Source organism: Homalodisca vitripennis, chromosome 5 (genome assembly GCF_021130785.1).
Source record: "Homalodisca vitripennis isolate AUS2020 chromosome 5, UT_GWSS_2.1, whole genome shotgun sequence".
NCBI lineage: Eukaryota > Metazoa > Arthropoda > Insecta > Hemiptera > Cicadellidae > Homalodisca > Homalodisca vitripennis.
The window spans coordinates 175,093,270-175,120,784 of NC_060211.1; the positions used below are offsets into that span (position 1 = coordinate 175,093,270).

The 27,515-nt window shown below is 35.0% G+C and overlaps 2 protein-coding genes across 2 annotated transcripts in view; both read right to left on the reverse strand.

Moving 5' to 3' along the window:
- LOC124363215 (teneurin-a-like) overlaps positions 1–23,881 on the reverse strand; it is a 57,526-nt gene extending 33,645 nt beyond the window's left edge. Inside the window, 9 exon segments of the mRNA XM_046818378.1 lie at positions 725–922; positions 1,021–1,178; positions 1,915–2,150; positions 3,066–3,315; positions 18,775–18,940; positions 19,684–19,926; positions 20,598–20,746; positions 21,750–21,937; positions 23,711–23,881. Of these exon segments, the coding sequence (XP_046674334.1) occupies positions 725–922; positions 1,021–1,178; positions 1,915–2,150; positions 3,066–3,315; positions 18,775–18,940; positions 19,684–19,926; positions 20,598–20,746; positions 21,750–21,937; positions 23,711–23,844 (1,722 nt within the window). The 5' untranslated portion in view covers positions 23,845–23,881.
- On the reverse strand, positions 11,173–15,493 carry LOC124363217. The gene is made up of 5 exons (XM_046818381.1): positions 15,374–15,493; positions 13,789–13,964; positions 13,461–13,626; positions 12,485–12,742; positions 11,173–11,304 (listed from the first exon to the last, which is right to left on the reverse strand). The coding sequence occupies exons 2-5, from the start codon at positions 13,859–13,861 to the stop codon at positions 11,301–11,303; spliced, it is 501 nt and encodes a 166-aa protein (XP_046674337.1). The 5' UTR covers positions 13,862–13,964; positions 15,374–15,493; the 3' UTR covers positions 11,173–11,300.
- Positions 23,882–27,515: the final 3,634 nt, after the last annotated feature.

Below are 27,515 nucleotides of genomic sequence, written 5' to 3' on the forward strand. Positions count from 1 at the left end.
AAATCGTACTGTTGGCTTCTCTGGACAGCAAGAATGCTTGTAATTCGGCAAGATGGATTGACATCCTGGAAGCCTTGGAGAAACATTTCAGGATCCCAGAGTATCTGCTCAGGATGGTGCAAAACTATCTGACAGATCGGCAGCTGGTCTTTATGACATCAGATGGTGAACACAGGAGGGAGGTCACAAGCGGGGCTGCTCAAGGTTCCATCTTGGGTCCGACTTGTGGAACGTTTCCTACAATGGAATTTTGCGTTTGCATATGCCTTCGGAGGCTTTCCTGGTGAAATATGCAGATGACATCGCTGCAGTCATTGATGCTCGTAGCACAGAAGATTCACAGTCGGTGCTGAACATGGTAGAGCTACGTGTGAGCTCATGGCTACGAGAACATGGGTTAAGACTAGTGACTGAAAAGACTGAGTTGGTTCTGCTCACACGGAAAAAAAACCTGTTGGAGAGCCCACCATTTGTTTGCATGGTTAAGGTAAGGCCAAGCGTTCATGCAGTAATGCATTTTTCACAACCCCTCCAAAAAAAACTATTTCAAAACTTACGTACCCTAATATAAAATTATGTAAATGAGCATGCCATTTCTAGGGTTAAAGATTATTTAACTTATAAGGAGATCTAGATCTACCATTTTATCTAAATCATTTTATGCCCTATTACAGTAATTGTGATTGTATTTTCAGCTAAAACCCTTTTAAACAATTGTGCAGACCTGATTCTTGTGGTGGTTTTCCAGCCTCACAGCCGGTTGCTTCTTGTCCTCCTTGTGGGTGTGGCAGTGGAGAGGGGTGCCAGCCACGACCTTGACCTTCATGTCAGCTGTCAGTTTCAGCACGAGCCGGTCATCTATGAAGTGGAGACTGCCATCAAGGGGGCTCAGAGACAAGCCTGTGGGCCACTGCAGCTGAGCCTGCACGTCGAACATTATGTGATTTAACATTTAATTTAACCTATAATGGTGAATTCTTAAAACATTAAATTGTAAAACATAATTTATATATAAGTTACCTGTTGAGCTGGTATGGCACCTTGGCAAGGTATAGGTTGCCATACATTGAGGTGGCGATGGTGACCTATCAATGTATGTATGATACCGTCTGGGTCCACTGATCGGATGTTGGTTCCATCGGCAAAGTACATTGTCTTATCAGCTGCCATTGCCAAACCTGAAAAGGTAATCAGAAATAAAGCTACACAGGAAAACTGACTCATTTTAAACACTCTCATTCAAAAACTTTGGACTATTCCTTCTTAATTAATAATGAAATCTTTATTAGTGCAAGTGGATTCTAAAAACTAACTCTACTGTTAGGTCTGCACTGAATGACCAATCACTGAAAACTAACCAAAGGCCAATGTTATGGCAGAAACAAAGTGGCGAAAAATCAGGAACCGGGGATTGGGCCTTTTATATTTTTTGATAACGTTGTGGCCAAAATATTAAAAACAATTCTACCCAACTTAGAGCTTCCAGAAAACACATTTCTTTTTCTTCTTTCCTTTTTTCCTTCTTTGTGTTAAGAAAAATGAAGTTCTCTATCACGACAGGTGCTATTACACAAAAATATACATACAAAATCAAACATTAATAGTACAGATGGTAAAAGTAACTGTTTTAATTCTAGGTTGTAAACACATAGTTGACAAAAGAAAATAAACTCATATCTTAATTAAATCATAGCAAACATGATTAAACTTATCAGAAGATCAAGAAGGTCAAATTTATTAATCTTTTACATATTTATTGTGTTTGTAATTATGTACCGATACATTTGTGACACTGGAATAATAAAGCAAAATGATTTGTTGGTATAAAGTTTTAATACCTCAGTTTATTATCAAACCATTGGGATATTATTAAAAGGAGTTTCAAACGAAAAACGTAGATCAGCTGATTTTTACCTTTAGGGTGTGCCAGCTTGGCAGAGATGGCTGGACCTTCGTCACCGCAGCTGGTTTCATCACCAGGGATACAGCGTTCACCGGAGCCTACAGCCGGCTCCCAGTTGATGGTTGGGTCTGACACAGAGTCCAGGTTCAACACCCGCAGGATCTGGTGACGCTCAGGGTCCGAGATGTAGAGTCGGCCATCGGCAGGAGACAGGCTTAGATAATACTGGTATGACACTTGTGTGGCACTGTAACAATTCCCCATCATTCTTAGTCAATCTAGATGGTTTTTGTGTAACAATACTTATGTTTCTTAATTGTATAACATTTTACCCTTGACAAGCAGACTATCTGGAGCATACTGAACTTCTCTAGTTACTCTATCTATAATACTTATTTAGCACATTAACTCACATTATCCTACTGGTAACTTTGTATGACACTATGTTTATTAACTGCCTTTAGTCATAATGATCAAATTACTCTAGAGTTATAAAGGTGCATGAAAACAGTATAACCCACATCGAATCTTAGTAGACTTTGTTGATCTATGTATGTACCGATTGATTTGAAAAAATTGAAAGTAGAATATCCTATATTACAATATCTCCCTAATAAAGTATGATATTAATTTTAGTTCAACAAAATGCCATCAGAAAGCATCAAACTGTTTAGTGTTAAATTATGATGCAAATGAAGGAGGAGGAGCTCTTCTTATTGGAATATAAATTTTCTATTATTATTTCACAAAAGAAAACTCACAATTATCCAATAATTTGTGTATTTTTCACGAGGCCTTTCGACATCGAAGATGCCATCATCAGGTGTGAATTATTGGATAATTGTGAGTTTTCTTTTGTGAAATAATAGAAAAAATATGATGCAAATGTTTAGTGAAATACATCAAAACAGCTGATAGCTCACCTAACTCAAGTTTTAGTTTGCATTATCAGTCAGAAGTATTGTCAACGGATGTTCGCACAGTAGAAACATTTGTTTCATGCAATTGGCTACAAAATTTGATTTTAGATAGAACAAATTAAAAAACTAAAAAATTACTTCTGTTTAGTTGTGTTCTGTAAAGTAGTTCACAGTTCCAAAAACATCTGTATGTTATACATTACGTCTGAATAAATTAATTTTAATAAGTTGAGTTAACCCACCTGAGCTGCAGCACTGTGTAGACACTGCCTTGAGGCGTGAGGCGGCGTACCAGATTGAAGTCTCCGACGTAGAGGGAGCCATCAGGTCCGGATGTGAGAGCTACAGGAGTCAGCAGTCGGGCATCCTTAGCTGGGCCATCACAGTCCTTGCAAACCAGGGGGCGCTGCAGACCTGTACCCATCACCACGCGAACTGTGCGCGGGAACTGTTTCAGATGCAAAGTTGATCCATCACCTTTCTGCAGAATTCCTGCCAAAACACAAAGTATCATGTGCTATTAATGTGTTAAACTTCAATTAACACCAAACAACACTACTCAAGACTTTATTTTATGAAACATGAACAATAGCATACAAGCAGAAATATTACTGGGGATAAAATTTTGATTATTCAAATTCACGTATTCAAAAATTGAACGTCATAGAAATTCAGGACTGGTTTTGTTTAGTTTTAGTACTAGTTTACTCGTTAAATAACTAACCTTCGTGGAAGTTGTAATGATGATGGATGTCCAAGCTCCAACCACCAACATCAGATATATCGACATCAAATCCTTGCAACATCGCTCGCAGTCTGTGTTTCCCACACAATGTTTGGACACGTTGCGTGTTCGTAGCCGACTGATATCTTTGCTTGTGCTACTCCGTAAACCTAAAATACCAAATGCATTACTTTTATTATGAATTATATTAACCCTCTCAGTCCCAACGTCCGGTTACCCGGACTGTTTTATTCTTTTACATGTATTTTTAATTAATTCCATTTAAAAGTAAACGTTTTTCTGTTAAATATGTTATGTAGTCCACAGACACATCTGATCAATCAGTAGCAAAAACAAAAGTTGACCATCAAAGTGACCAGTTGTTAATAACAGGTTACAAAATGCAGTGGCGTAGCGACAGAGGAGCGAGTGGAGCGACCGCTCCAGGGCGGGCGACAGGGGGGCGGGGGCGGGCGGACGATAAAATGGCGGGAAGCAGCCCTTTCCACGCGCATCACGGCCGCGCAGTGTCTTTGTGTCAGTCAGTCTGTCATTGACCTTGGCTGAGACAAAAGGCGTCCGTAAGGACCCAACGAGTGATTGACTTACTTCAATTTACCTTTGCGTAGTGATTGCAGATTTAGCGTTAGTGCAAAGTATTGATTATATTATTTATTTTGTTGTGATGTGATTTGTGTGTTGTTGATTTATTACCTTTGGTATATAATGTCAAAAAAACTAAGTGGTGCTGAGTATCGGAAACGAAGGTTAGAGAAAAGTCACGCAGAAAATCTTGAACTTAAGAAAGTAAAGAAGTTATCTACCTACTTTTCGAGGGACAAAGAACCCACTTGTAGCTCACAAGTACCTACAAGCGATGAGGACTTGGAGCAAACACCTGTAGGCTTACCTGAAGATGCAGAAGACCACGTCCTTCTTCAGGAACCTTTTTCTAAGGTAGGCCTAGTTAAAGCTGAAGGTACCGATTGCGAGTTGAACCTTAAAGAAAATGTAACAGGTGTTATAAGTTCTTCTGGTAAGGTTAATTTTGAAAACACTCTTACAGCCGAACAAAACCGGCAAATAATAAAATTAGGCCCTCATCAGCCTAAAGGGCCATTTCCAAAAGAATCAGAAGGGAGAAATAAAAATAGGGGATTTGATGAGAAATGGTATTTTCAAAAGAATAAAGAAACCCAATTGAGAATAAAACGTAATTGGTTATGCTATTCAAACATCCTCAATGTTTGCTATTGTCAGCCATGCTGGCTTTTCAATATGGCCTATACTGATGTGGGATTTTCGAAAGGTACGTCTGATTGGGCACATTTAGGTCGAAACATAAAAGACCACGAAGAAGATTCGCAAAGTCATGCAATTGTGTGTGAAATATACTATCGCTGGCAGTTAGGCCTAACAGTTGATAGTGAGAATCTGGAGGAGATTAAAAAAGCCACTGATTACTGGAGACAAGTTTTAAGGCGAGTGGTGGACGTCATTATTACTTTAGCTACAAACGACTTACCACTGAGAGAGCACAGATTGTGTAATGACGATGAAGATGCAACTAAATCGAAAGGAAATTTCCTTGAGATAATACATATGCTAGCAAGATATGACCAGGTCCTTGCAGATTTAATTAAGTTACCAAAACGTAGTGTTAACTACCTTAGTCCTCAGATTCAAATTGAGCTGATCAACCTGATTTCCAAAGATATAAAAAAAAAAATCAAGGAAGAAATGAAAAAAGCCCCTATGTGTCTATTATCTTTGATACAACTCAAGATATAGCGAAAACCGACCAGCTGAGTACAGTGTTTCGTTATATAAAGATAAAAACTGACGAAGGCGACAGGCCAGTACAACTAGTCATAGAAGAAGCGTTCGGGGGCTTTTTGGAAGTGGAAAGCCAGAAATCAGAATACTTATCAAATGTTGTTTTCAATATCATAGAAAAGTATTCAGATATATCTAAAGTTCGAGGGCAAGGCTACGATGGAGCCGCTAATATGAGTGGTATATATTCAGGCCTTCAAGCAAGAATAAAACAAAAAAAATCCTGCAGCTAAGTATATTCACTGTTGTGCTCATGCCCTTAACTTGGTAATCAACGATTCAGTATCAAACATTCCTGAAATCAGAACCTTTTTTGATAATGTTCAAAGTCTTTATGTATTTTTTAAAACTATATCAAGATGGGCACTGTTGATTAAGTCGGCTCTGTTACAAAAAACCTTAAAGAAAGTGTGTCCAACAAGGTGGACTTCAAGAAATCAAGCCGTCGACGCTCTTCGATGTGGTTATTTTGACATAATGAAAGTACTGACTTTCCTAACGTTAGAAGGTAAAGACCAAGAAAAAGTAAACCAAGCTAAATCACTTTTGAAATATTTTGAGCAGTTTCCTACAGTAATATTGATAGTTATTGAAAGTGTGTTGCTTGAAACTATGGACATAATTTCTAAAAAACTCCAAAGTACCGAAGAAGACTTGGAACACGCAACAAAAATGCTCTTAAATCTCAAAACAAAAATTAACAAACTTAGGAATAAGTGACAAACAGTTAAAGCAGATGCAACTAAGCTTTGTTTGCAATGGAAAGTTGTACCACATTTCATTGACTCAAGAACAAAAAAGAAGACAAGAATGTTTGATGAAGTGCAAATTGATGACTCTATTAAAGACAATGAGAAACGTTTCCGGGTTGAGGTGTTCAACCGTAGCCTTGACATAATCACAACACAGCTGACAGAGCGTTTTGAGGCTGTTACTCACATTACTAGTAGTTTCCAATGTCTGAAGCCTTCTTTTTTAGTTGGAGCAAGTGATGAAGAAATCTTAGAATCAAGCAAAATTTTGATATTAAACTACCAAGATGACGTCTCCCTTAACTTAGGTCCACAGCTTGTAAGGCTAAAAACTTGTTTTTTAAGTCACGTGGAAAAACTCAAAAGTATAAGGGATCTTGCAGATACTTTAATATTGCATGCTCAAGTTGGTTTCCAGCTTTCCAGATGTTGTGAATGCTTGTTTGATTTTTTTGACACTACCTATTACAACTGCAAGTGCAGAGAGATCATTTTCAAAACTTAAACTGATAAAGAACTATCTTCGCAGCACCATGTCCCAAGAACGTCTGAGTGCCTTAGCAACCATATCTATAGAGCGTAGCAGAGCCAGGCACATCAACTTGGACGACACAATAACACAGTTTGCTAGCATGAAGTCACGAAAGAAGATTAGTTAAGATAGTAATATGCGAGTTGGTTTTGTAACTACTTAACTACTATGTTCACGTTTTAGATAATGTACTCAAATTTAAACTAGGGTTTTAAATACATATTTATTAAATATATTGACATTTGTACTTTCATTCCAAATCCTATGGAATTGAATTGAGATTTAAATACATATTGCTATACACGTAAACTAGGTCTTTTACAAGGAACAAAACTTTATAAAGAATAGTAGACTGTAAGTTATTATAAAAAAAATTATGTTTGGTCAAAGACGCCTTACATTGCTGATGAAGTGATGGCCAAGAAACGTTTGTTACGGTAGTGAGGTGAACTGTCGGCACTGATTGATCATGTAGGTAAAAAAGTTGAGGAAGGGGCGCCAGGAACTGAGTCGCTCCATGGCGCCAAAATCCTCACTACGCGACTGACAAAATGCTATAATATTTAGTGTTACTGTATAACAGAAAATAAAGTGTTCTTTCAGTTTGATTGCTTGGTTTCATTGAGTGTGGGTTTTTAAACACTCTTTGAGTGTCAAACATGACAATTAAAAACATTCTTTAGTGTACAAAACAACAAGAATTATAAATTTTGGCCAATAAATAACAGGGTTATGACACTTTTTAATAATTGTGTCGAATTGCCGAAAATGGCATGCCATTTTTGTATAACATATGTAAAAATATCCTTGGCACTTTTGACTTTGATACTTTAAGTATTCCAACAAAATTTGTTAGCTGGCACTGTAAAGTTTAAATTTGTATGTTTAAAATAAAAATATCCTTGGCACTTTTGATGGTACTTTAAGTATTCCAAAAAAAGTCTGGCACTGCAAGGGTTAAATGGGTGTTTAAAATAAAACATGTGTATAACCAGAAAGTGGAGTAGTGTATTAAGAACGTTTATATATATCCTCGTACCTTTTGCTTGTAGACGTTCCTCTTATTCCAGGCAAACGTGTGGGTAAGGTTAGGATCGGCCTCATACGTCTTGGTGTGCACTGAGCCTTCTATCTCGACCCGGACGTGTACACGGACCAAGGATGGAGGTATGGCTGAATGAGTCAAGCGCATCACAAATGAGACAGTTTAAAACAATTTTTTGTAACTGTACATTTACAGACCTGTCGTAGGTGATGTTGACAGGCAAAGGTGAACCGCCTGGCTGCCAAGACAGTGGCAGTCCGGCAGCGTCAAAACTGACTTTCAGTAAAGATTCCTTCTCACAGTCGAGTATCGTCTCTCTGCCAGCCATCTGCTCGTACATCACCCCCAGCACTTTGGAATTGTTCACCTATAATATGAAATTAAATATTAAATGAATTTGTGTACTTAAAATACACTTTTATGTTGGATTTTATGCGTTAATAGATTTTATCCAACATTAGAAAGAAACTTATATAACTTGACTAAACTTAGCCTATGTAAACTTCACTCTTCTAGGCTTAGGTTGTTGGTACGTGAGCAATCGCATTAGCGTTTCTAGATCTACGTGAAAAAATAAACTACTTATACAGTAACATAATAAATGATAAATACTAAAGCATTTCTTAAAATTTCAGGTTGAATAAAATACTTTATGGCGTAAAGTAATGTAGACTTTTCCGTATCCAGTTGCAAAACGAATTCAGGGAGAACTTGTGTGTATATATTATTCTAATACTGACCCAGAGCTGGCGATGTATTGTCTGTTGGCTCGTGCCTGCGTCGCCAACCAGCGCGTAGCTCCAGGCCATGTTGTTGACGATGGGACCACGAGCTGTGGTCTGGCGGCTCCACAGTGGGAACATCTCTGCCTCCACAGGTAGTGACAACTCCAGCAACGGATGAGTGGCCTCGGCAGCCACCAGCGTCCAGCTGCCCGAGTGTTGCCGCAGCAGGAATGTTCCATTGCGGTAACTAACAGCCTCCGACAGACCCGAAAGACCTGCCAATTGCGATTTAAACATACTGGATTTAGATAACGAAAATTATATATTAATCTATATATATAAATGAATTAAACTCGAGAACAGCTGGACTGATTAGGATAATTTTGGTCTTGAATTTGTGGAAGTCCAGGGAAGGTTTAAATGGTGAGAAACATTATCCATAGTTAACTGACCATAAACAGCTGTTGTCACTTTCAGCAAAGTGGCAGAAACATTTGTTTACATTCAAATTTTAGAAAAATAGAAAAATTAAATCAGTTGTACTATGCAGATTACAAAGACAAAGCTACCATCTAATTTTTATTTTAGATTGCACCAATGACGAATAAACCATCTAATGCATTACAAATTATATTGAAACAGTATTTTTAAAACCAACCTTGTTGAACAAAGCCATAAATGTTTTGCACATAAGGGTACTGAAACCGGTTGTCTACTTACTGTAGTTAAAGAAAAGGCAAAGAGATGGCAAATGCACATTTTTTCTTGATCAGGGTAAAAAATCAATATTACTTATAGCACCAGAAACATTGCAGACCGCAATTAAAACGCTTATAAATCTAATTTGGATTCAAAACCCACATATGTGTTTATTATCTTGGTCATTGCAACAACATAAACTCAACTATTAAACCGTAAATAAATTAGAGCGGAAGTGAATTTAATCGGTTTGTACCTGACTGTTTGGACTGCAGTAACCTTTCAGTCGTACGTATGTTATTTATTTTCTTTATCAGGACAAAAAAAAACAAACTATCGCTATGGCACTTGAAAAATGTACACAGAAAGTAAATTAAAAGAGGCGGAAGAAGTTTTTTGATGGAGTTGGTTTTTGTTGCTACATATTTACTTTCACTAAGAAAGGTATGGGCTTCGAATATGCGAGTGAAGCCAAGGGTAACTGCTAGTATACTATAAATTTTTGTATATTTCAGGCATGTCCAAACTCACCAGACTTTTAGATTAACAAGATTCACACTAATGAAAACTTATTATGGTAATATTTTGTTACAAACCATCTCTAATGGTCATCCTCTTATGACTGTGGCCCTCCATCTTAATGGTGGTGACATGGACTGAAGAGTCCATGTTGACAGAGGCTTGGACCGGGGATGAGATCTGGACCTCCAGCTCATCGTCAGCTGTCAGCCGAGAAGCCAGGTTTATACTCTCACCAGTTGGTAAGCACTACATGGGAAACTCGGCCAAGGCTGTCGTATTGGTACAAGAATGTTGATCCACCCTAGAAAACCAAACCGATCAATTAACGGGAAATTTTTGTAAAACTAACATTAGGCAGAGGCTGGTTCTAGAAAAATAACACTTCTGTTTTGTCTGTCTACAATATACCTTGAAAACTAGTTGTTGAGATATAGACTTGAAATTTTTTATGAAGGCAATATGGAGGTCTGTGTATTAAAGAGCATTAGTGAGGCTTAACTTTCCACTTGATCTCAAGAAGAAAATGTATTATGGACCTAGTATTTTGTACTAAGCTTCATTTCTATGTAGGTAAGATTAGTTTGATTATGTTGCATATCCATCCATAGGATTCTGCTGAGCCTTAGTGAATCTCATCACTCAAGGAGTTCTCTCAAGGACACATTGAGTTATGGACTTAGCTAACTTATTCATAACTTAGCTCCTCATGTGTCAGCTGTAGTGATATGACCTGGACCTTTTTCCCATAAGAACACTGTTAAAACTCGTGCAATTTTACACCCTCATTTTTAGTCACAGAATTATATGTCTCATTTTAAAGATATAGTTACTACGCATTAGACCACTTCTTATTTAAAACAAATATTTTTATGGATTGTTTTGAAAAATTCACAAACTTTGTTGTACTATATCATGAAAATACTAAAATGCGTTCCAATGCATGTTAATTATATCTTTAAAATGAAACATCTCCCATAAAAAATGAAGTGCGTAAACTGCATGAGGTTTAACATCGTTCTTATGGGGAAAACTCAAGGACATTCTACATCAGCCGGCTCTTGAGGCAATAGCAACTGTATATAAAGTTAATATTCAAAGACTTACTTTAATAAACAAAACATTGTCGTGATGAAGTGTAGTTTTAGTTTTTAAAACTTACGAATGCTCAAAAGTATTTATTTGTTAACCTTTCTTCTCAGTCCACTCTGTACATGATGTACGGTATGGTGCAGTGAGTCATAAATAGAAAATTATTTCTGAGAGGTCGACACACTGGTTGGTTTAGAAGGTATAAAGCACCCTCAAAAAAAGGGGCTCGGGAATCTTCCCCGAGAAATTAATGATCTTTTAGTCCTCTTAAATGTGTTCCAGTTTAAAACAAACTACTGTGTGGAACTTTAATGTTTGTCTTTCAAAAGTCCCAGGAAGGGGCTTAAGCCTCCTCAGCCCCCCCTTTATATACGCCCATAGCAGTGACATTAACATACCCCAGCCATCAAGTCAGCACGACTGGTCAGCAGTCCAGTGTTGGAGTCGTAATCCAGCACCACTTCTGAGCGCCCCTTCTCCGAGAACTTGGTCAGGAACCCAACTCCAGAGATGTTTAGCTCGCACTTGTGGTCCTGCGTGTTCTCTATCGCACTCACCTGGTACACAATTGTACAGATCGTTAATTAATAAACGTGTTAATATTGGTCTTTAAAGCAATTTGGAAAATGATAATCAACTTTTAAATTGGAGTGCATTAAAGTAAATGTGATGATTTTAAAATTCAAAAATAAATATTATCAAAAAATTTAATAAACTGCGTAATTAGGCTAAAAGTAGAACTGACATTGGATAGATGGTCAACATATAAGTGCAATGACTATAAAAGCAAATTTATTTTATGATCAGCAATATTGTTGTTATGAATAATATAAAATTTGTTTTTACGATCTAAAAGGGTCTTCTTCTAGCAAATTTGTTGTTACTTTTTAGGAAGTAAATTATAAAAAATTAAGGTTAATTATATCAGTTTGTCCTTAAATTATTTAATTAATTATAAAAGCACTTTTTAATATGAAAAATTGTAACTTTTGAGCCAAAAGAGTAAACATTTGAAATATATAGTAAAATGTTATTTAACATGTTCATGTTGATGGCTTTTTCTCTGACTTTTTTATTTTGTATTATTGAATTTTTCAATAATAATGACATAGAACCATTTGATATGTTTTCTCATTTTTCTCCGTGTACCCCAAAGTGGTATCTTAAAAACTAATTTACCTAAAAATTAAGCAATTGTGCGCTCGAACGGGTAAACAAAAGTCTGGAGGTATTTTTGTAAGTGCAGAATCAAATTTAACAAATCTCCAAGACAGGCAAACAATAAAATCGCAATAAGCAAATGCATAGCAACATGTACCCTATCGTGTTAACAACAGACTTTACGAATTGACTGGATACATGTTCCTATGAAATATCTAAAAATAATATCATTTCAAGTTGCGTCACTTTGTATTTGGGGGAAAAAATTAAATTTTTGAATTGTTAATTTTTTAAGTTACTGCTATAAGAATATTTGTTTTGTTTATTTATCTCATAATATTAACGAACCATTATATTTCAAATTAAAAAAGTCATATTATCTGGTTTAAGAAATTGTCATAAACTACAGTTAACTGTTGGCACCAAATAAGTTACTACACAAGTTAAATAAAAAAACATTTTTTGGATCAAGCATATTTTCTGTTTATCTTTTGATTATTTCACAAGAACATTAAGTTATGAAAGTTAAGCATAATCTGGAAAAATATTCTTAATCTTTTTTCCTTGTAGACTTACAACATTGCTGTAATCCCGCAGGAACAGGATCTTGTTGCCCGCACTGTCAGTGACTGTGGACAGTTTGCCGAAGCTGGTGTTCTTGCTGTAGAGGAAGGTGTAGCGTGACTTGCCGGTGGTGATGTCTCGGGTGGCGATGTGCTGTCCGTACCGGTTAAATATGTACTCCTCACCGGTTGGTGTGTAAGGAATACGAAACTCTCCGTTCTCATCATGAGTGGCCAAGTAGTGTTCCAGAGCCAAGATATGGAGATTTCCCTGCAAACAACCTTTCTTTTTACAAAATTTATGGGTTTTTTTTTAAAGTTATCAGTTTTAAACATTCTAAAATGATTGCTTGTAACATAAGTACTTAGGACTTTTAATTAGAGAGTAACTTAATACTGATCAAATTCACTTAAAAACCCTAAATTATCAATAGGTATAAAAATGATACAGAGAAAAACTGTTCTTAAATTTAATAACAACACTTTTAGTTACTTTATCTGTTCATATATTGATCTGATATATTGACTAAAGAATTTGTTCTTAATGTTTCAGGATATATCCAAAAAGTTAGAGCAAAACCGGACCAATTTACTAATTTATTTTATATGTATAAAATTATTTGATACAAATTCACTATCGTACTTAGTTTTACATCAAAATGTATCAGAAAAACATGTTTTTATAAAAATCCGTTTGACCCAGGCCAGTATTATGCCGAGTTTTTGCTATACACAAAGGGTTAAATGGATAATATAAAATTTATACGCACAGAAAGGGAATCTTAGGAGTTGGCCTTATAGGTACACGTTCCTGGTGTTAAAGTATAAAACAGTGGTGTAATTCCCTGTTCCTGGTAAAACTTGCCTCATAAATAATGTTGATAGAACACTGCAAAGAATATAGTATCCATACACATTTTCAAATTCTATTGAAATCTACAATTATGGTATAAATTAAATTAATTAATCAGTAAATAAATGGTGTGTACCTGGTCAGCAATGTTGACCACACCATCTGGAGACACAGCAATGGCGGAGATGGAGGTGAAGCGAGCCGTAGTTGACATGAGAGTCTCCCGAGAGTTGACACTGGACTCGGTCCAGCACTGGCACGGAATAGTGCCTGAACTGTTATTAGCCATGCAATCACAGTCCCTGTGGACAAAGTTGATGTTGACAATAGTTGAAATAAATGCTAACATAATTATCTGCAAAATCAGGTTAATAGCTTCCACAAATGTATCCAGAACAATAAAGACCACAAAGTTGCAAATAAAATATAACTTTTTTAGGAAATGTGTTTTTGAGGGCAATTACCGTTTGTCAAAGAAATGACCTCTTCCGGCAAAGTCCGCCATTCTACCAGCAGGGTCCACCACACGAATTGCATTCACTTTCCGGGAATCACTGTCTGCAATGAACAACTGTCCGCTTGGACTAAATGCCAAGGCCAGCACTTGTCCTAGAGTGGTAGAACTGTCATCATCCGAATTCTGAAACAAAATTAAAGTGTGAACATTCATGAACGAACTATACATGTGAAACGCTACATTTCAACTTCTATTCATCAGAGTTGGAATGTGAGAAAAATGAATAAAGAAGTGCTTTCAGAGGTACTCGAGACAGATAAGAATGAGGTACTGGATGGGGCAGACACAGCCGAGGACTTGGTGGAGGCAACTATGGCCTTATTACGGAGGGTCTGCGATGCCTCCATGCCCAAGAAGTCAATGCCACAAGGGAGAAAAGCCACATACTGGAGGACAGAGTGACCACAGGAGAAGAATTAAAGCAAGCTGCAAGAACACTTTGAAACAAGAAGGCTCCAGGGCTGGATGGCAAGTGCTGAAGGTGACTGTGGAGATGTGCCTGGAAGTGTTCCTAAGGATGTACAGCCACTGCTTGGAGGAGGGTGTTTTCCAAAAAATGTGGAAAAAACAGAATCTAGTCTTGGTGAGCAAAGGCAAGGAGGATCAAAGCTCCTTATCAGCGTACAAGCCTCTCTGTATGTTCGATGTTGCAGGGAAGTAGTTGGAGAAACTCCTCAGGCCACATTTGACAAGGCCATTCAGGAGGCTGGCGACCTCTCCGCATGGCAGTATGGCTTCAGGTGGGGGAAGTCAACCATTGGTGCCATCAAGGAAGTGTTAAGTGCATTTTAGGTGGCACGGCAGAGGAATACTAATCGTGGGAGATAGTAATGTTGGCTTCTCTGGACATCAAGAATACTTTTAATTCGGCAAGATGGATTGACATACTGGAGGCCTTGGAGAAACATTTCAGGATCCCAGAGCATCTGCTCAGGATGGTGCAAAACTACCTGACAGATTGGTAGTTGGTCTTTATGACATCAGATGGTGAACACAGGAGGGAGGTCACTAGCGGGGCTGCTCAAGGTTCCATCTTGGGTCCCGACTTGTGGAACGTTTCCTACGATGGAATTTTGCGTTTGCAGATGCCTTCGGAGGCTTTCCTGGTGGAATATGCAGATGACATCGCTGCAGTCATTGATGCTCGTAGCACAGAAGATTCACAGTCGGTAAAGTTATGCGTGAGCTCATGGCTACGAGAACATGGGTTAAGACTAGTGACTGAAAAGACTGAGTTGGTTCTGCCCACACAGAAAAACCTGTTGGAGAGCCCACCATTTGTTTGCTTGGTTAAGGTAAGGCCAAGCGTTCATGCAGTAATGCATTTTTCACAACCCCTCCGAAAAAAAAAACTATTTCAAAACTTACGTACCCTAATATAAAATTATGTAAATGAGCCACTTCTAGGGTTAAAGATTATTTAACTTATAAGGAGATCTAGATCTACCATTTTATCTAAATCATTTTATGCCCTATTACAGTAATTTTGATTGTATTTTCAGCTAAAAACCATTTTAAACAATTGTGCAGACCTGATTCTTGTGGTGGTTCTCCAGCCTCACAGCCGGTTGCTTCTTGTCCTCCTTGTGGGTGTGGCAGTGGAGAGGGGTGCCAGCCACGACCTTGACCTTCATATCAGCTGTCAGTTTCAGCACGAGTCGGTCGTCTATGAAGTGGAGACTGCCATCAAGGGGGCTCAGAGACAAGCCTGTGGGCCACTGCAGCTGAGCCTGCACGTTGAACATTACGTGAGTTAACATTTATTTTAACCTATAACGGTGAATTCTTAAAACCTTAAATTGTAAAACATAATTTATATATAAGTTACCTGTTGAGCTGGTATGGCACCTTGGCAAGGTATAGGTTGCCATACATTGAGGTGGCGGTGGTGGCCTATCAATGTATGTATGATACCGTCTGGGTCCACTGATCGGATGTTGGTTCCATCGGCAAAGTACATTGTCTTATCGGCTGCCATTGCCAAACCTGAAAGGTAATCAGAAATAAAGCTACACAGGAAAACTGACTCATTTTAGACATCACCTCATTCAAAAAGCTTGGACTATTCCTTTATAATTAATAATGAAATCTTTATTAGTGCAAGTGGATTCTAAAAACCAATTCTAAAAATAGGTCTGCACTGACTGACCAACCACTGAAAACTCACCAAAGGCCAATAATAAATGGCCCAGAAACAAAGTAGTGGAAAAAAATCAGGAACCGGGATTGGGCCTTTTATATTTTGTTAATACCTTGTGGCCAAAATATTAAAAACAATTCTACCTGACTTAGAGCTTCCAGAAAACACATATTTCTTTCCTTTTTTCCTTCTTTGTGTTAAGAAAAATGAAGTTCTCTATCACGACAGGTGTTATGACATAACAATATAGATAAAACATCAAACATTAATAGTACAGATGGTAAAAGTAACTGTTTTAATTCTAGGTTGTAAACACATAGTTGACAAAAGAAAATAAACTCATATCTTAATTAAATCGTAGCAAAACATGATTAAACTTATCAGAAGATCAAGAAGGTCAAATTTATTAATCTTTTACCATATTTATTGTGTTTGTAATTATGTACCGATACATTTGTGACACTGGAATAATAAAGCAAAATGATTTGTTGGTATAAGTTTTAATACCTCAGTTTATTATAAAACCATTGGGATATTACTAAAAGGAGTGAGCAAACAAAAAAAACATAGATCAGCTGATTTTTACCTTTAGGGGGGTGTGCCAGCTTGGCAGAGATGGCTGGACCCTCATCACCACAGCTGGTTTCATCACCGGGGATGCAGCGTTCACCGGAGCCTACAGCCGGCTCCCAGTTGATGGTTGGGTCTGACACAGAGTCCAGGGTTCAACACCCGCAGGATCTGGTGACGCTCCGGGTCCGAGATGTAGAGTCGGCCATCGGCAGGAGACAGGCTTAGATAATATGGTATGACACTTGTGTGGCACTGTAACAATTCCCCATCATTCTTAGTCAATCTAGATGTTTTTGTGTAAAAATAAAAATACTTATTTTTCTATAATTGTATAATATTTTACCCTTGACAAAGCAGACTATCTGGAGCATACTGAACTTCTCTAGTCACCCTATTAATACTTATTTAGCATATTAAACTCACATTATCCTACTGGTACCTTTATAGGGCACTATGGTTGATCACACCATAGTCATATTATCACATTACTCTATGGGCAGATTTCAATTCATTTCAATTCAAAAACAGCTTTATTCATTTGGCATATATACATATAGTACAAGAATAGTGTCAAGATTCAATTCATATTCTTACCAAATTATAGAGAGAGAAAACAAGAATTCATAACAGTAAAATACGAGATTTATCAACAGGAAATAGAAAAAGTTGAAAATACAGTTTTTACAGTGATAAAAAAGGTTACAATTAAAACAGTTAAAAATTAAACTATGTGAGTTATAACTGTGTATGAAAACATTATAACCACATTGAATCTTAGTTTAGACTTTGTTAATCTATGTATGTACTGATTGATTTGAAAATTTTTTAATAGAATATACTACATTATGGTATTCATAATAAAGTATACAGGATGTTAATTTGAAAACTTTAAATTTGTATTGAAAAGGACTTATAGCCTAAGTAAGGTTAGGCAAGAATTTGAAAATAGGTTATTTTTTTGCTTGAACAACAATTTGAGCATTTTATTTCAAGTTTAAAAAGGATTTACAAACAGATTCAGTGAGTAATTTTGTTGTTATTAGCAGTAGTACAGTAGTTTGTTGACTAATAATTGTGTAAGAAAATTACATTATTGGCTGCTAATACAAACGGCTTAGCTGACTTCAATTTTTTTTAACCAAATTATAGGCATTTTTTATGAGCTTCAATTCAAGTTGTCACAAGGTATTAGTTGCCATTTCAAAAGTTTGCCTTTTGGGTAGGGGGGGGCAGGGGGGTCAGCATCCCCATTTTGAAAATATTTTTTTTTGTCTCCCAATTACACCCCAGTAACAAAATTATCCCTTTGTTTGTTGTTCTATACACTCCTGTTTACAGAATTTTGATACTTGGGAAATACGTTTTTTAATACAAATTTGAAGTTTTCCAATAAACACACTGTATATTCATTTTAGTTCAATAACATGCCACCAGAATGCTTTAAACTGTTTGGTGTTAAGTTATGATGCAATGTTTAGTGAAATGCATCGAAACAGCTGTAGCACATCAAACTGTTTTAGTTTGCATCATCAGTCAGAAAGTATTGTCAACGAATGTTTGCACAGAGGAAATATTTGCTTGTTACAATCAGTTGCAAAATTTTTATTTAGATTTTTAAAATGATAGTTTTTATTTAGTTGTGTTCTAAAGCAGTTCACAGTTACAAAAATATCTGTATTCTATACATTACCTCTGACTTAAATTAATTTTAATAAGTTGAGTCAACCCACCTGAGCTGCAGCACTGTGTAGACACTGCCTTGTGGCGTGAGGCGGCGTACCAGGTTGAAAGTCTCCGACGTAGAGGGAGCCATCAGGTCCAGAGGTAAGAGCTACTGGAGTCAGCAGTCGAGCATCCTTAGCTGGGCCATCGCAGTCCTTACACACCAGGGGGCGTTGCAGACCTGTACCCATCACCACACGAACTGTGCGCGGGGAAACTGTTTCAGGTGCAAAGTTGATCCATCGCCTTTCTGCAGAATTCCTGCCAAACACAAAGTATCGTGTGCTGTTAATGTGTTTTAAACTTCAAATTAACACCACACAACACTAACCTCAAGAATTTATTTTATGAAACATGAACAATAGCATACAAGCAGAAAATATTACTGGGATAAAATTTTGATTATTCAAATTCACATATTTAAAAATTAAAAGGTCATAGAAATTCAGGACTGGTTTTGTTTAGTTTTAGTACTAGTTTACTTGTTAAATAACTAACCTTCGTGGAAGTTGTAATGATGATGGATGTCCAAGCTCCAACCACCAACATCAGATATATCAACATCAAATCCTTGCAACATCGCAGTCTGTGTTTCCCACACAATGTTTGGACACGTTGCGTGTTCGTAGCCGACTGATATCTTTGCTTGTGCTACTCCGTAAACCTAAAATACCAAATGCATTACTTTTATTATGAATTATATTAACCCTCTTAATCCCAACATCCGGTTACCCGACTGTTTTATACTTTTACATGTATTTTAAATTAATTCCATTTAAAAGTAAACGTTTTTCTGTTAAATATGTTATGTAGTCCACAGACACATCTGATCAATCAGTAGCAATAACAAAATTTGACCATCAAAGTGACCAGTTGTTAATAACAGGTTACAAAATGCTATAATATTTAGTGTTATATAACAGAAAATAAAGTGTTCTTTCAGTTTGATTGCTTGGTTTCATTGAGTGTGGGTTTTTAACACTTCTTTGAGTGTCAAACATGACAATTAAAAACACTCTTTAGTAAATACAGTGTTAATATACACATTGTGTACAAAACAACAAGAATTATAAAATTTTGCCAATAAATAACAGGGTTATGACACTTTTTAATAATTGTGTCGAATTGCCAAAAATGGCATTGAATTTTTGTATAACATCTGTAAAAATATCCTTGGCACTTTTGACGTTGATACTTTAAGTATTCCAACAAAATTTGTTAGCTGGCACTGTAAAGTTTAAATTTGTATGTTTAAAATAAAAATATCCTTGGCACTTTTGATGGTACTTTAAGTATTCCAAAAAAAGTCTGGCACTGCAAGGGTTAAATGGGTATGTTTAAAATAAAACATGTGTATAACCAGAAAGTGGAGTAGTGTATTAAGAACGTTTATGTATATCCTCGTACCTTTTGCTTGTAGACGTTCCTCTTATTCCAGGCAAACGTGTGGGTAAGGTTAGGATCGGCCTCATACGTCTTGGTGTGCACTGAGCCTTCTATCTCGACCCGGACGTGTACACGGACCAAGGACGGAGGTATGGCTGAATGAGTCAAGCGCATCACGACTCGAGACAGATATCCTGATGCCAAACTGCTGCGGTACATCAGGTGCAGCCCAGATCCTGGGATCCTGATACTCTCTTGCAACATCTGATGTCAGTGATAAAATCAATACATTAAAATCAAACCGCTCTTTAAATGAAGTTCAGCTCAGATTAGTTGAAAGAAGTTACAGGAGTCTTCAAAAAGTACTATGAATAAACTAGCAATTACAAGAGCAAAGATATTTAAAATTATAGAGCCCAAAAAGTGGCCATTTAGAAAAAATCCTAGAAAGACATATAAAATAAAACATGGAAAATCTAACCTTATTTAAATTGAAAATATATAGACAGAGAAATACAGAGAACAAACCTGTATTCATATGAAATTAGCTGTTTAGGTAAATAAATGAAAGCCATGTCTGAACTAGTTAAGGGAGGGGTTAGATCAGTAGAAGTGAGAAAGGAAGAGATTGGGGGTCATAGGGAGAGAAACAAAATCACAGAAGGGTATTAGAAAAAGTACTACAAAGTTAAAAATTGCTGTTTGGAAAACTCCATTTTATAAGCATAAAAAAAGCAAGAAATGTAAAAAGCCATAAGGAAGAGCAAAAACATTTTTTGTGCCAAGAGCTAATCTGTTTCTCTTCACAGATTTTTATGCACATGTAGAATTCTACATGATCTATGATCAAATTAAATGCAGATTTGGTTTAAACATCACTTAATTATTTCTTAACATATTTATAAATATTGCTGTATAATTATTGGAAAATTAACCTGAGTTTCCGCAAGCACAAGACTTTTTCCTGCGAGTCCTCCCACTTTCTCTGGCATCCACGTAGAGAGCACTACCGGTACTAGGACTGTGTTGTCGTGGTCCATGCAAGGTCTGGCTGTGTGGAGGGCTGTCATCAGACTTGGGGCTCCTTGAACATGCATAGAGCATTTTTATTGGTAAGAAACTTTGCATAGCAGTAGTTCTTCGCGGAAGTAAGCAAAATGTTGCAATGGAACTGGGTTTTACACCCACAACACAAAGAGCAGTAATCATATCTCTCATACATCTGTTGAATTTCGTTAATAAATTAATCACATGTCATGTTTATGTCCATAGTTCCTTAATATCATCTCATGTATAAGGCTACACAAGAAAAGTTTGTTTAGTCATTAAAATAATTATATAGTAATATTACTTATTTCTCCTTAGGTATAAATTAAATACTAATTACTTGTCACGTGAAAAATATAAAAACAATAATAAATGGAATCTTGATATACGATACAAATCATCTCCAAAAGCCATTTCACACCAGAGTAACGTATATTGAACTAAATTTTTGAAATACATCGCGGATCTTCTAATGAAATCTAATGGTACATTTCAGACCGCTGCAGAGTTACAATGCTTTGCTGAAGCAACATAATTCACGTATCTCTTGCTACATTTGCATTGTAGCGCAGTCGGTTTGTATCTTGGCTTGTGCAGGCACTCTGAACCTACATCAACAACATGCTCAGCGATGTACTTGACTGTGTTTACTGTTACAATTGTTTCTCACTGAATACACATATTAATACAAAATATTACTTTTGTCTGGATTAATAAATAAAGTGACCCAACATCATCAACAACATTTTTTGTGATGTTGAGTATAATAACAAATTTCTTCATCACCTGGCTGACACTACGAAACAAAATATCACACATTGTGTGTATAAAATAAAGAGGAAACACAATTCTTATAATGTAAAATAAAATAAAACATGATTTGATATAGGTGGTTGTATGGCCAGAAATGGAAAGGTTACTGAATTCACTCAACACGTTTTTTTTCTATTTAAATTACATGAATCTTTTCATTTGTTTAATTAAATAACTGTATTTTTGAGTGGTTAAGGAATAGAATTGTGAATTCAAAAACAAAATACCAAGAGCAAGAGCAGGATGTGCGCCAGAACCCCTGAAGTTGTCTGCATCGTCTCCCAGCTGCATCGTGATGGGTGGTAACACCACGATCTGGTTCCAAGGCACAAACAGAGTGCGAGTCAGAGGCTGGAATGGACTCCTTTGGAACTGCAGTGTCACGGCCCCACCTCCGTTCACCAAAACGTCAAACCTACCAGGAGTACAATCAAATTATTATAATTCATTCTTTAAAATTAATTTGTTCATATTAATATTTTTAATTTTGAGGTTATATTAATGGTTTGAGTTCTGTTTAATCGATGGGTGTTTTAATAACGTGAAAATAAAACATCACGTGCACTGACTTTCCTGTGTGTTTCCTAATTTAAACCTATCTGCAAGTAACTGATTAAATTGTATTTACTTTTTTTGTAATAACTCTTTTCCAAGAATATAATAAGAATACGATTTGTACTTGTCTATGGTAGTATTTTTAGAATCAACATGAGTTTTTATATCACAACAAAATGTTTTGAATATTCAAATATTACACAACATTCAGATAAATAGACCATATTTTCCTTCTAAATGTCTTTATCTATTCTCTACATTATCTATACACGAACTTAAACAAGTGAGGCAAGGGGAACTCAAAACTGGGCTCCAACACAAAGTTGATTTTTGTTTTCCCAAAAAATAGTATTATTATATAAATGAATATTTTCTCATTGTACAGTTTTAATTATTCCATCAGATAAATAAACTGAATTGTGAAAACACTGTTTAAATACATATGGGTTTGATTATACAGCTGCCATGATACGACATACATAACGCCAAATTAAAATTAAATTAATTTAATGCCAGATTTGGTGAGAGCTACAAACATTAACAACTTATATTTTAGTGCAATGCCTAATGTAAATACTTTGTTAATTTTTCAACTGTAAATATAAAACAAAACATTATTTCCATAAATATTCACAAGAATTTTACTGATGTCACTACATTTTAGGTTAGCTACAGTTGAACAGTGACTTGGTATAGCTTTTCGTAACCTATGTGTTAAGGTAGTAGAATTGGGGTTAATTAACAAAAGTTTTCGGCACTGCCTTTTAAGATATCTTTCCAAAACAAAAACTATTACTGTATTTATAATAACTCTATTTGTAGACATATAAATTATTATTACAGATATTTTGTTATCTATTTGTAGACATATAAATTATTATTCACAGGTATTTTGTTATCAACCCCACAAAAGTCCACTGAATAAATTTTCATAGCGTGTATATGAAAGATGACTGAAAAGTAGAGAAATTATATTTTTATTAATAAAAACATAAAGAGTTTACCAAATCACAGAGTTTCATTTCTTTAAGTCATAAATCGCAAAAAATATATCATTTTTTGAAGTTTTAATTCATATACATTTATGTATATAGTAAAAAATTACACTCAATCATCAGCCACTTTTTCCTTGTTTTTGTTACAAAATTTGTCTGCTTTAAATATCTATAAATGTTTGTGGAGCAATGAATAAATTTTTATGTCTTTTCTGTTTTTCGGATAGTAGTTTTAACGAACGGTGCTTTGAAATTTAAAAAATAACTAACTCAACTCAGTGGCGTAACTAGGACGTGACATTGGAGGGGGATGAATCTCAATAAAGAGTACACCACTCCAGGGAGTATAAAATAAATCTAAATTGAAATAAATTACATAGGACTAATTCTCAGTAAAACATTTAACTGCTGCATTTTAAATGAGTTGAACTACTGTTATATGGAATATTAAAATTTTTTACAGCTTTTGGGGGGTTTTATCCCCCTCATGTCCATATTAGTTACGCCACTGATCCAGTTAAAGACCTATTACACCACAATCAACACACAACCTGTTAAATAAACTTAACCTACAATATGAGAGCCTATTACAAAACAATGATAGATGCAAGTAAAACAACAAAGGAAAGATAACTCACCAGCCTCCTGCTCTTGTAAGGGTGAAGCCGAACCGAGAGTCACGGTCAACAGACACTCGGATACCCACGATGCCGAGTCCTTGCGGAGACAACACCTGACCTCTCATAACAGATACTCGCCTGTCAAAGTACATGTGGACAAGTCACAATCATGCATCGATCAAACCAATAACAATGGAACACTTGTAAACCGCTCTATATTATACACACGCTCTGTAATAATCTACAGTATAATTAAAAATGAAGCTCATTCTGAAACTATTATTATTTACTGCATCAGTACCCAAAATATTAAAAACAATTATAAAAATTTAAATATTTCCTTAAGTTACTAAAATAGTGAGGTAGTTCTAACTAAAAACTCAACACCAGAAAACCAATGTTAATTAACGGTGAAAGGAATTTTATTGTTACTGAGCTTTTACAATTAAGCAACAGACAATGTCAAGTTCACTAAATTAAATTATACAAATAACTTAAGACAAAGTCAGAATAAAATAAAATTCAGAAAGTCCAAAATAACTCCAAAAAACAAGACAACAGATTTAGGCCACTATGGTAACTATAGCAACAGGTCAATGTATAACTAACTTTGAAATAACATTTTATAAAGAATACATTGACAGATACTTGGATTCAAAGAATTCCTGAATAGAATAAAATAGTAAATTAACCAAAGCCCATATAACTTATTCTTGAACAAAGCTATAGATAGTTCTGCTACCAGAAATGAAGGGAGTTTCTTGTACATTTTCACACCTCATAACTCAGTACCTCATAACTTTTTTTAAATTTTGACAGTCTACAAAAAGGTGTATCAATACAATTTTTATTCCTTGTATATAATTGTGGACGTCCTGTCGTAATTGGTGGGTGGATAAGTTAATCTTTGAAAATAGTTATACATAACAAATATCAAGTTAAACATTGTAATGCTTTTAAGAGCTTTACAATATTATATTACATTAATTACTGTTTCTCCAGAATAAAATACTATAAGTGATTATGCTTTGAAAGGAAGCAAAATAAGCAGATCTTTGGTAGTTATTTGGTACACAGTTTTTTAAACTTTAGAGTAAAAATATAACTGGAGACAGTTTAGCTGAAATGTATACGTACTACATGAGATTTTCAAGAAGTTTTTGATCGATATAGACACCCAAACACTTGATGCTTTCTACACTAACTTGTTCCGGGAAATCTCTGAAGCTAAATCATATCTCTTGGGTTTTACTATCATTCATTAAGAACCCATTTCCCCTGAACAAAGTTGAAACCATCAACAGAGTTTGTGAGTCAGACGTTGAAGAGTTTGAAAATCATAACTACTATTGCAAAAAGTTGTGTTGTTGGCATTAAGTATTTGTGTGACTGCTTCAAACTAACGGTAGATCATTAACCATCAAAGTAAATAACAACGGCCCCAACACAGAACCCGGATGTACCCCATGTTTGATATAGGCTATATCTGATTTTTCTCTACCTACAAACACAACATGGTGATGATTTTCATAAAATGATTTAAATAGATTCACGTTTACTCCACTAAAGCCATAATAAGCCAACTTATGAAGTAATTATAATACATTTACAATAAAAAAATTAGTTTTTCTTGAAATTGATGAGTAAAACATGTATATATATATATATATATTCGATTATGAAAATATAGTCATAGGATTGAAGTATAATTTATTAAACTTTTTAGAGTCTGTTTTGAGGTAATAATATTCTTTTTATTGTGTATGTTCTCCTAAAAGTGGATAAATAAAAACTAAACATTTTAAAATTATAAATTCCCACATTGCCTGAAAATATAAAACCCATAAAGTGCAGAAAACTAAATTAAATCGTTGGTAATGTTTTTAAACAATAATATGCCTATACAACATACAAAAAAGGTTTAATGACATTTATTGTTTGGGGTTTTTAATTTTGTAAAGATCCAGATTATATTAAAAAAGAATTGTAATATTTTGAACTACATCTGTCCTGGAAACCTTAAAATATTTGTCCTGGTGGTTTGTAAACTTTCAACACAATACAGTCAATATCAAGTTGAAATGCAGCAAATGGATATAAATGTTTTCCAACACGTTCTTTGCAGGCTACTTGATATTATCTGTTATGATGATTTATTTAGCATAATGAACCAAAATAGTAATACTGAATGAAAATTGTGAGCTCGAATTTTGCTGCATATCAAATACATCAATGATCCATTTTTCCTAGTGTCTGTTAAAGATAAAAGTTTTAACCCAATTTTCCTAGCAAACCTGTAAGAGATAAAATGTAAATATAATATTTTGTCAAGTAATTTCTTAAGATAGAACATAAAATGGTCTGACTTGTTAGGCACTATTTATTTTGAATGACATTGTATTATGTTTTCGTATAATAAACTATAGATAACTTTTTTTAACTAAATTAAATCGTTGGTAATGTTTTTAAACAATAATATGCCTATACAACGTATAAAAAAGGTTTAAATGATATTTATTGTTTGGGGTTTTTAATTTTGTAAAGATCCAGATTATATTAAAAAAGAACTGTAATATTTTGAACTAAATCTGTCCTGAAAATCTTAAAATATCTGCCCTGGTGGTTTGTAAGCTTTCAACACAATACAGTCAATATCAAGTTGAAATGCAGCAAATGGGTATAAATGTTTTCCAGCACGTTCTTTGTGGGCTACTTGATATTATCTGGTATGATGATTTATTTAGCATAATGAACCAAAATAGTAATACTGAATGAAAATTGTGAGCTCGAATTTTGCTGCAAATCAAATACATCAATGATCCATTTTTCCTAGTGTCTGTTAAAGATAAAAGTTTAACCCAATTTTCCTAGCAAACCTGTAAGAGATAAAATGTAAATACAATATTTTGTCAAGTAATTTCTTAAGATAGATCATAAAATGGTTGGGCTTCTTAGGCACTATTTATTTTGGATGGCATTGTATTATGTTTTCGTATAATAAATTATAGATAACTTTTCTTCAATAATTCAGACGTATAGCATTATTACACATCAATACATAAATTTTGTATCATAACTCTAAATTTAAATGTATAAAAACACTAATTACTGTTGTACTTGATTTGTGTTTTTTTAAAGCTAGTCAAAAGAAGTGAGCTTCATTTTTAAATACTGAAGATTATTTTCTGTGTTTGATCTAACATCTTAATTTTAAAATATTTAAACAATAAAAATTACCAATATCAATGGATTGTCTATTAACTTTCTATCCGAACTACTTCATAAACAAATTTTACAGAAGAAACTATACAGCAGAATTTGAAATATATTTTATATACTAGTTTTTTTAAGAGCTCCAGCACAGTAAAAACTGTGATAAACAATAATTTATTCCAAACAATGCTTACTTGGATCATATACTACCCTTCCTCCTTGTGTGACATCAAAATATATACAATATCACATATTAGAGGCATACTAACATAACAAAGAATATATAATTTCTTATGCTATACATTTACTAAATATAAAAATAACAAAAAAAGAATGTAATGGCACCTATTATTATCTAATTTTTCTTAAGAAATTAATTAAAGATTAGCAGTATTGATAAACATTTTTCCCCTACATTACTCTTATTAGCTCCATGAAGTATCTTTTCCTTTGGCCGAAGAAGTCTATTTTGTTACACTACAAATTGTATGGATAAGTATATTTTATATCATGGTACAGATAATTAATTATTATATTATTTGTTGTGTAGGTGAAAAATCAAAATCAAATTTTTAATGGAACAATCTCAATGGAATAGTGGTTTTTGTGA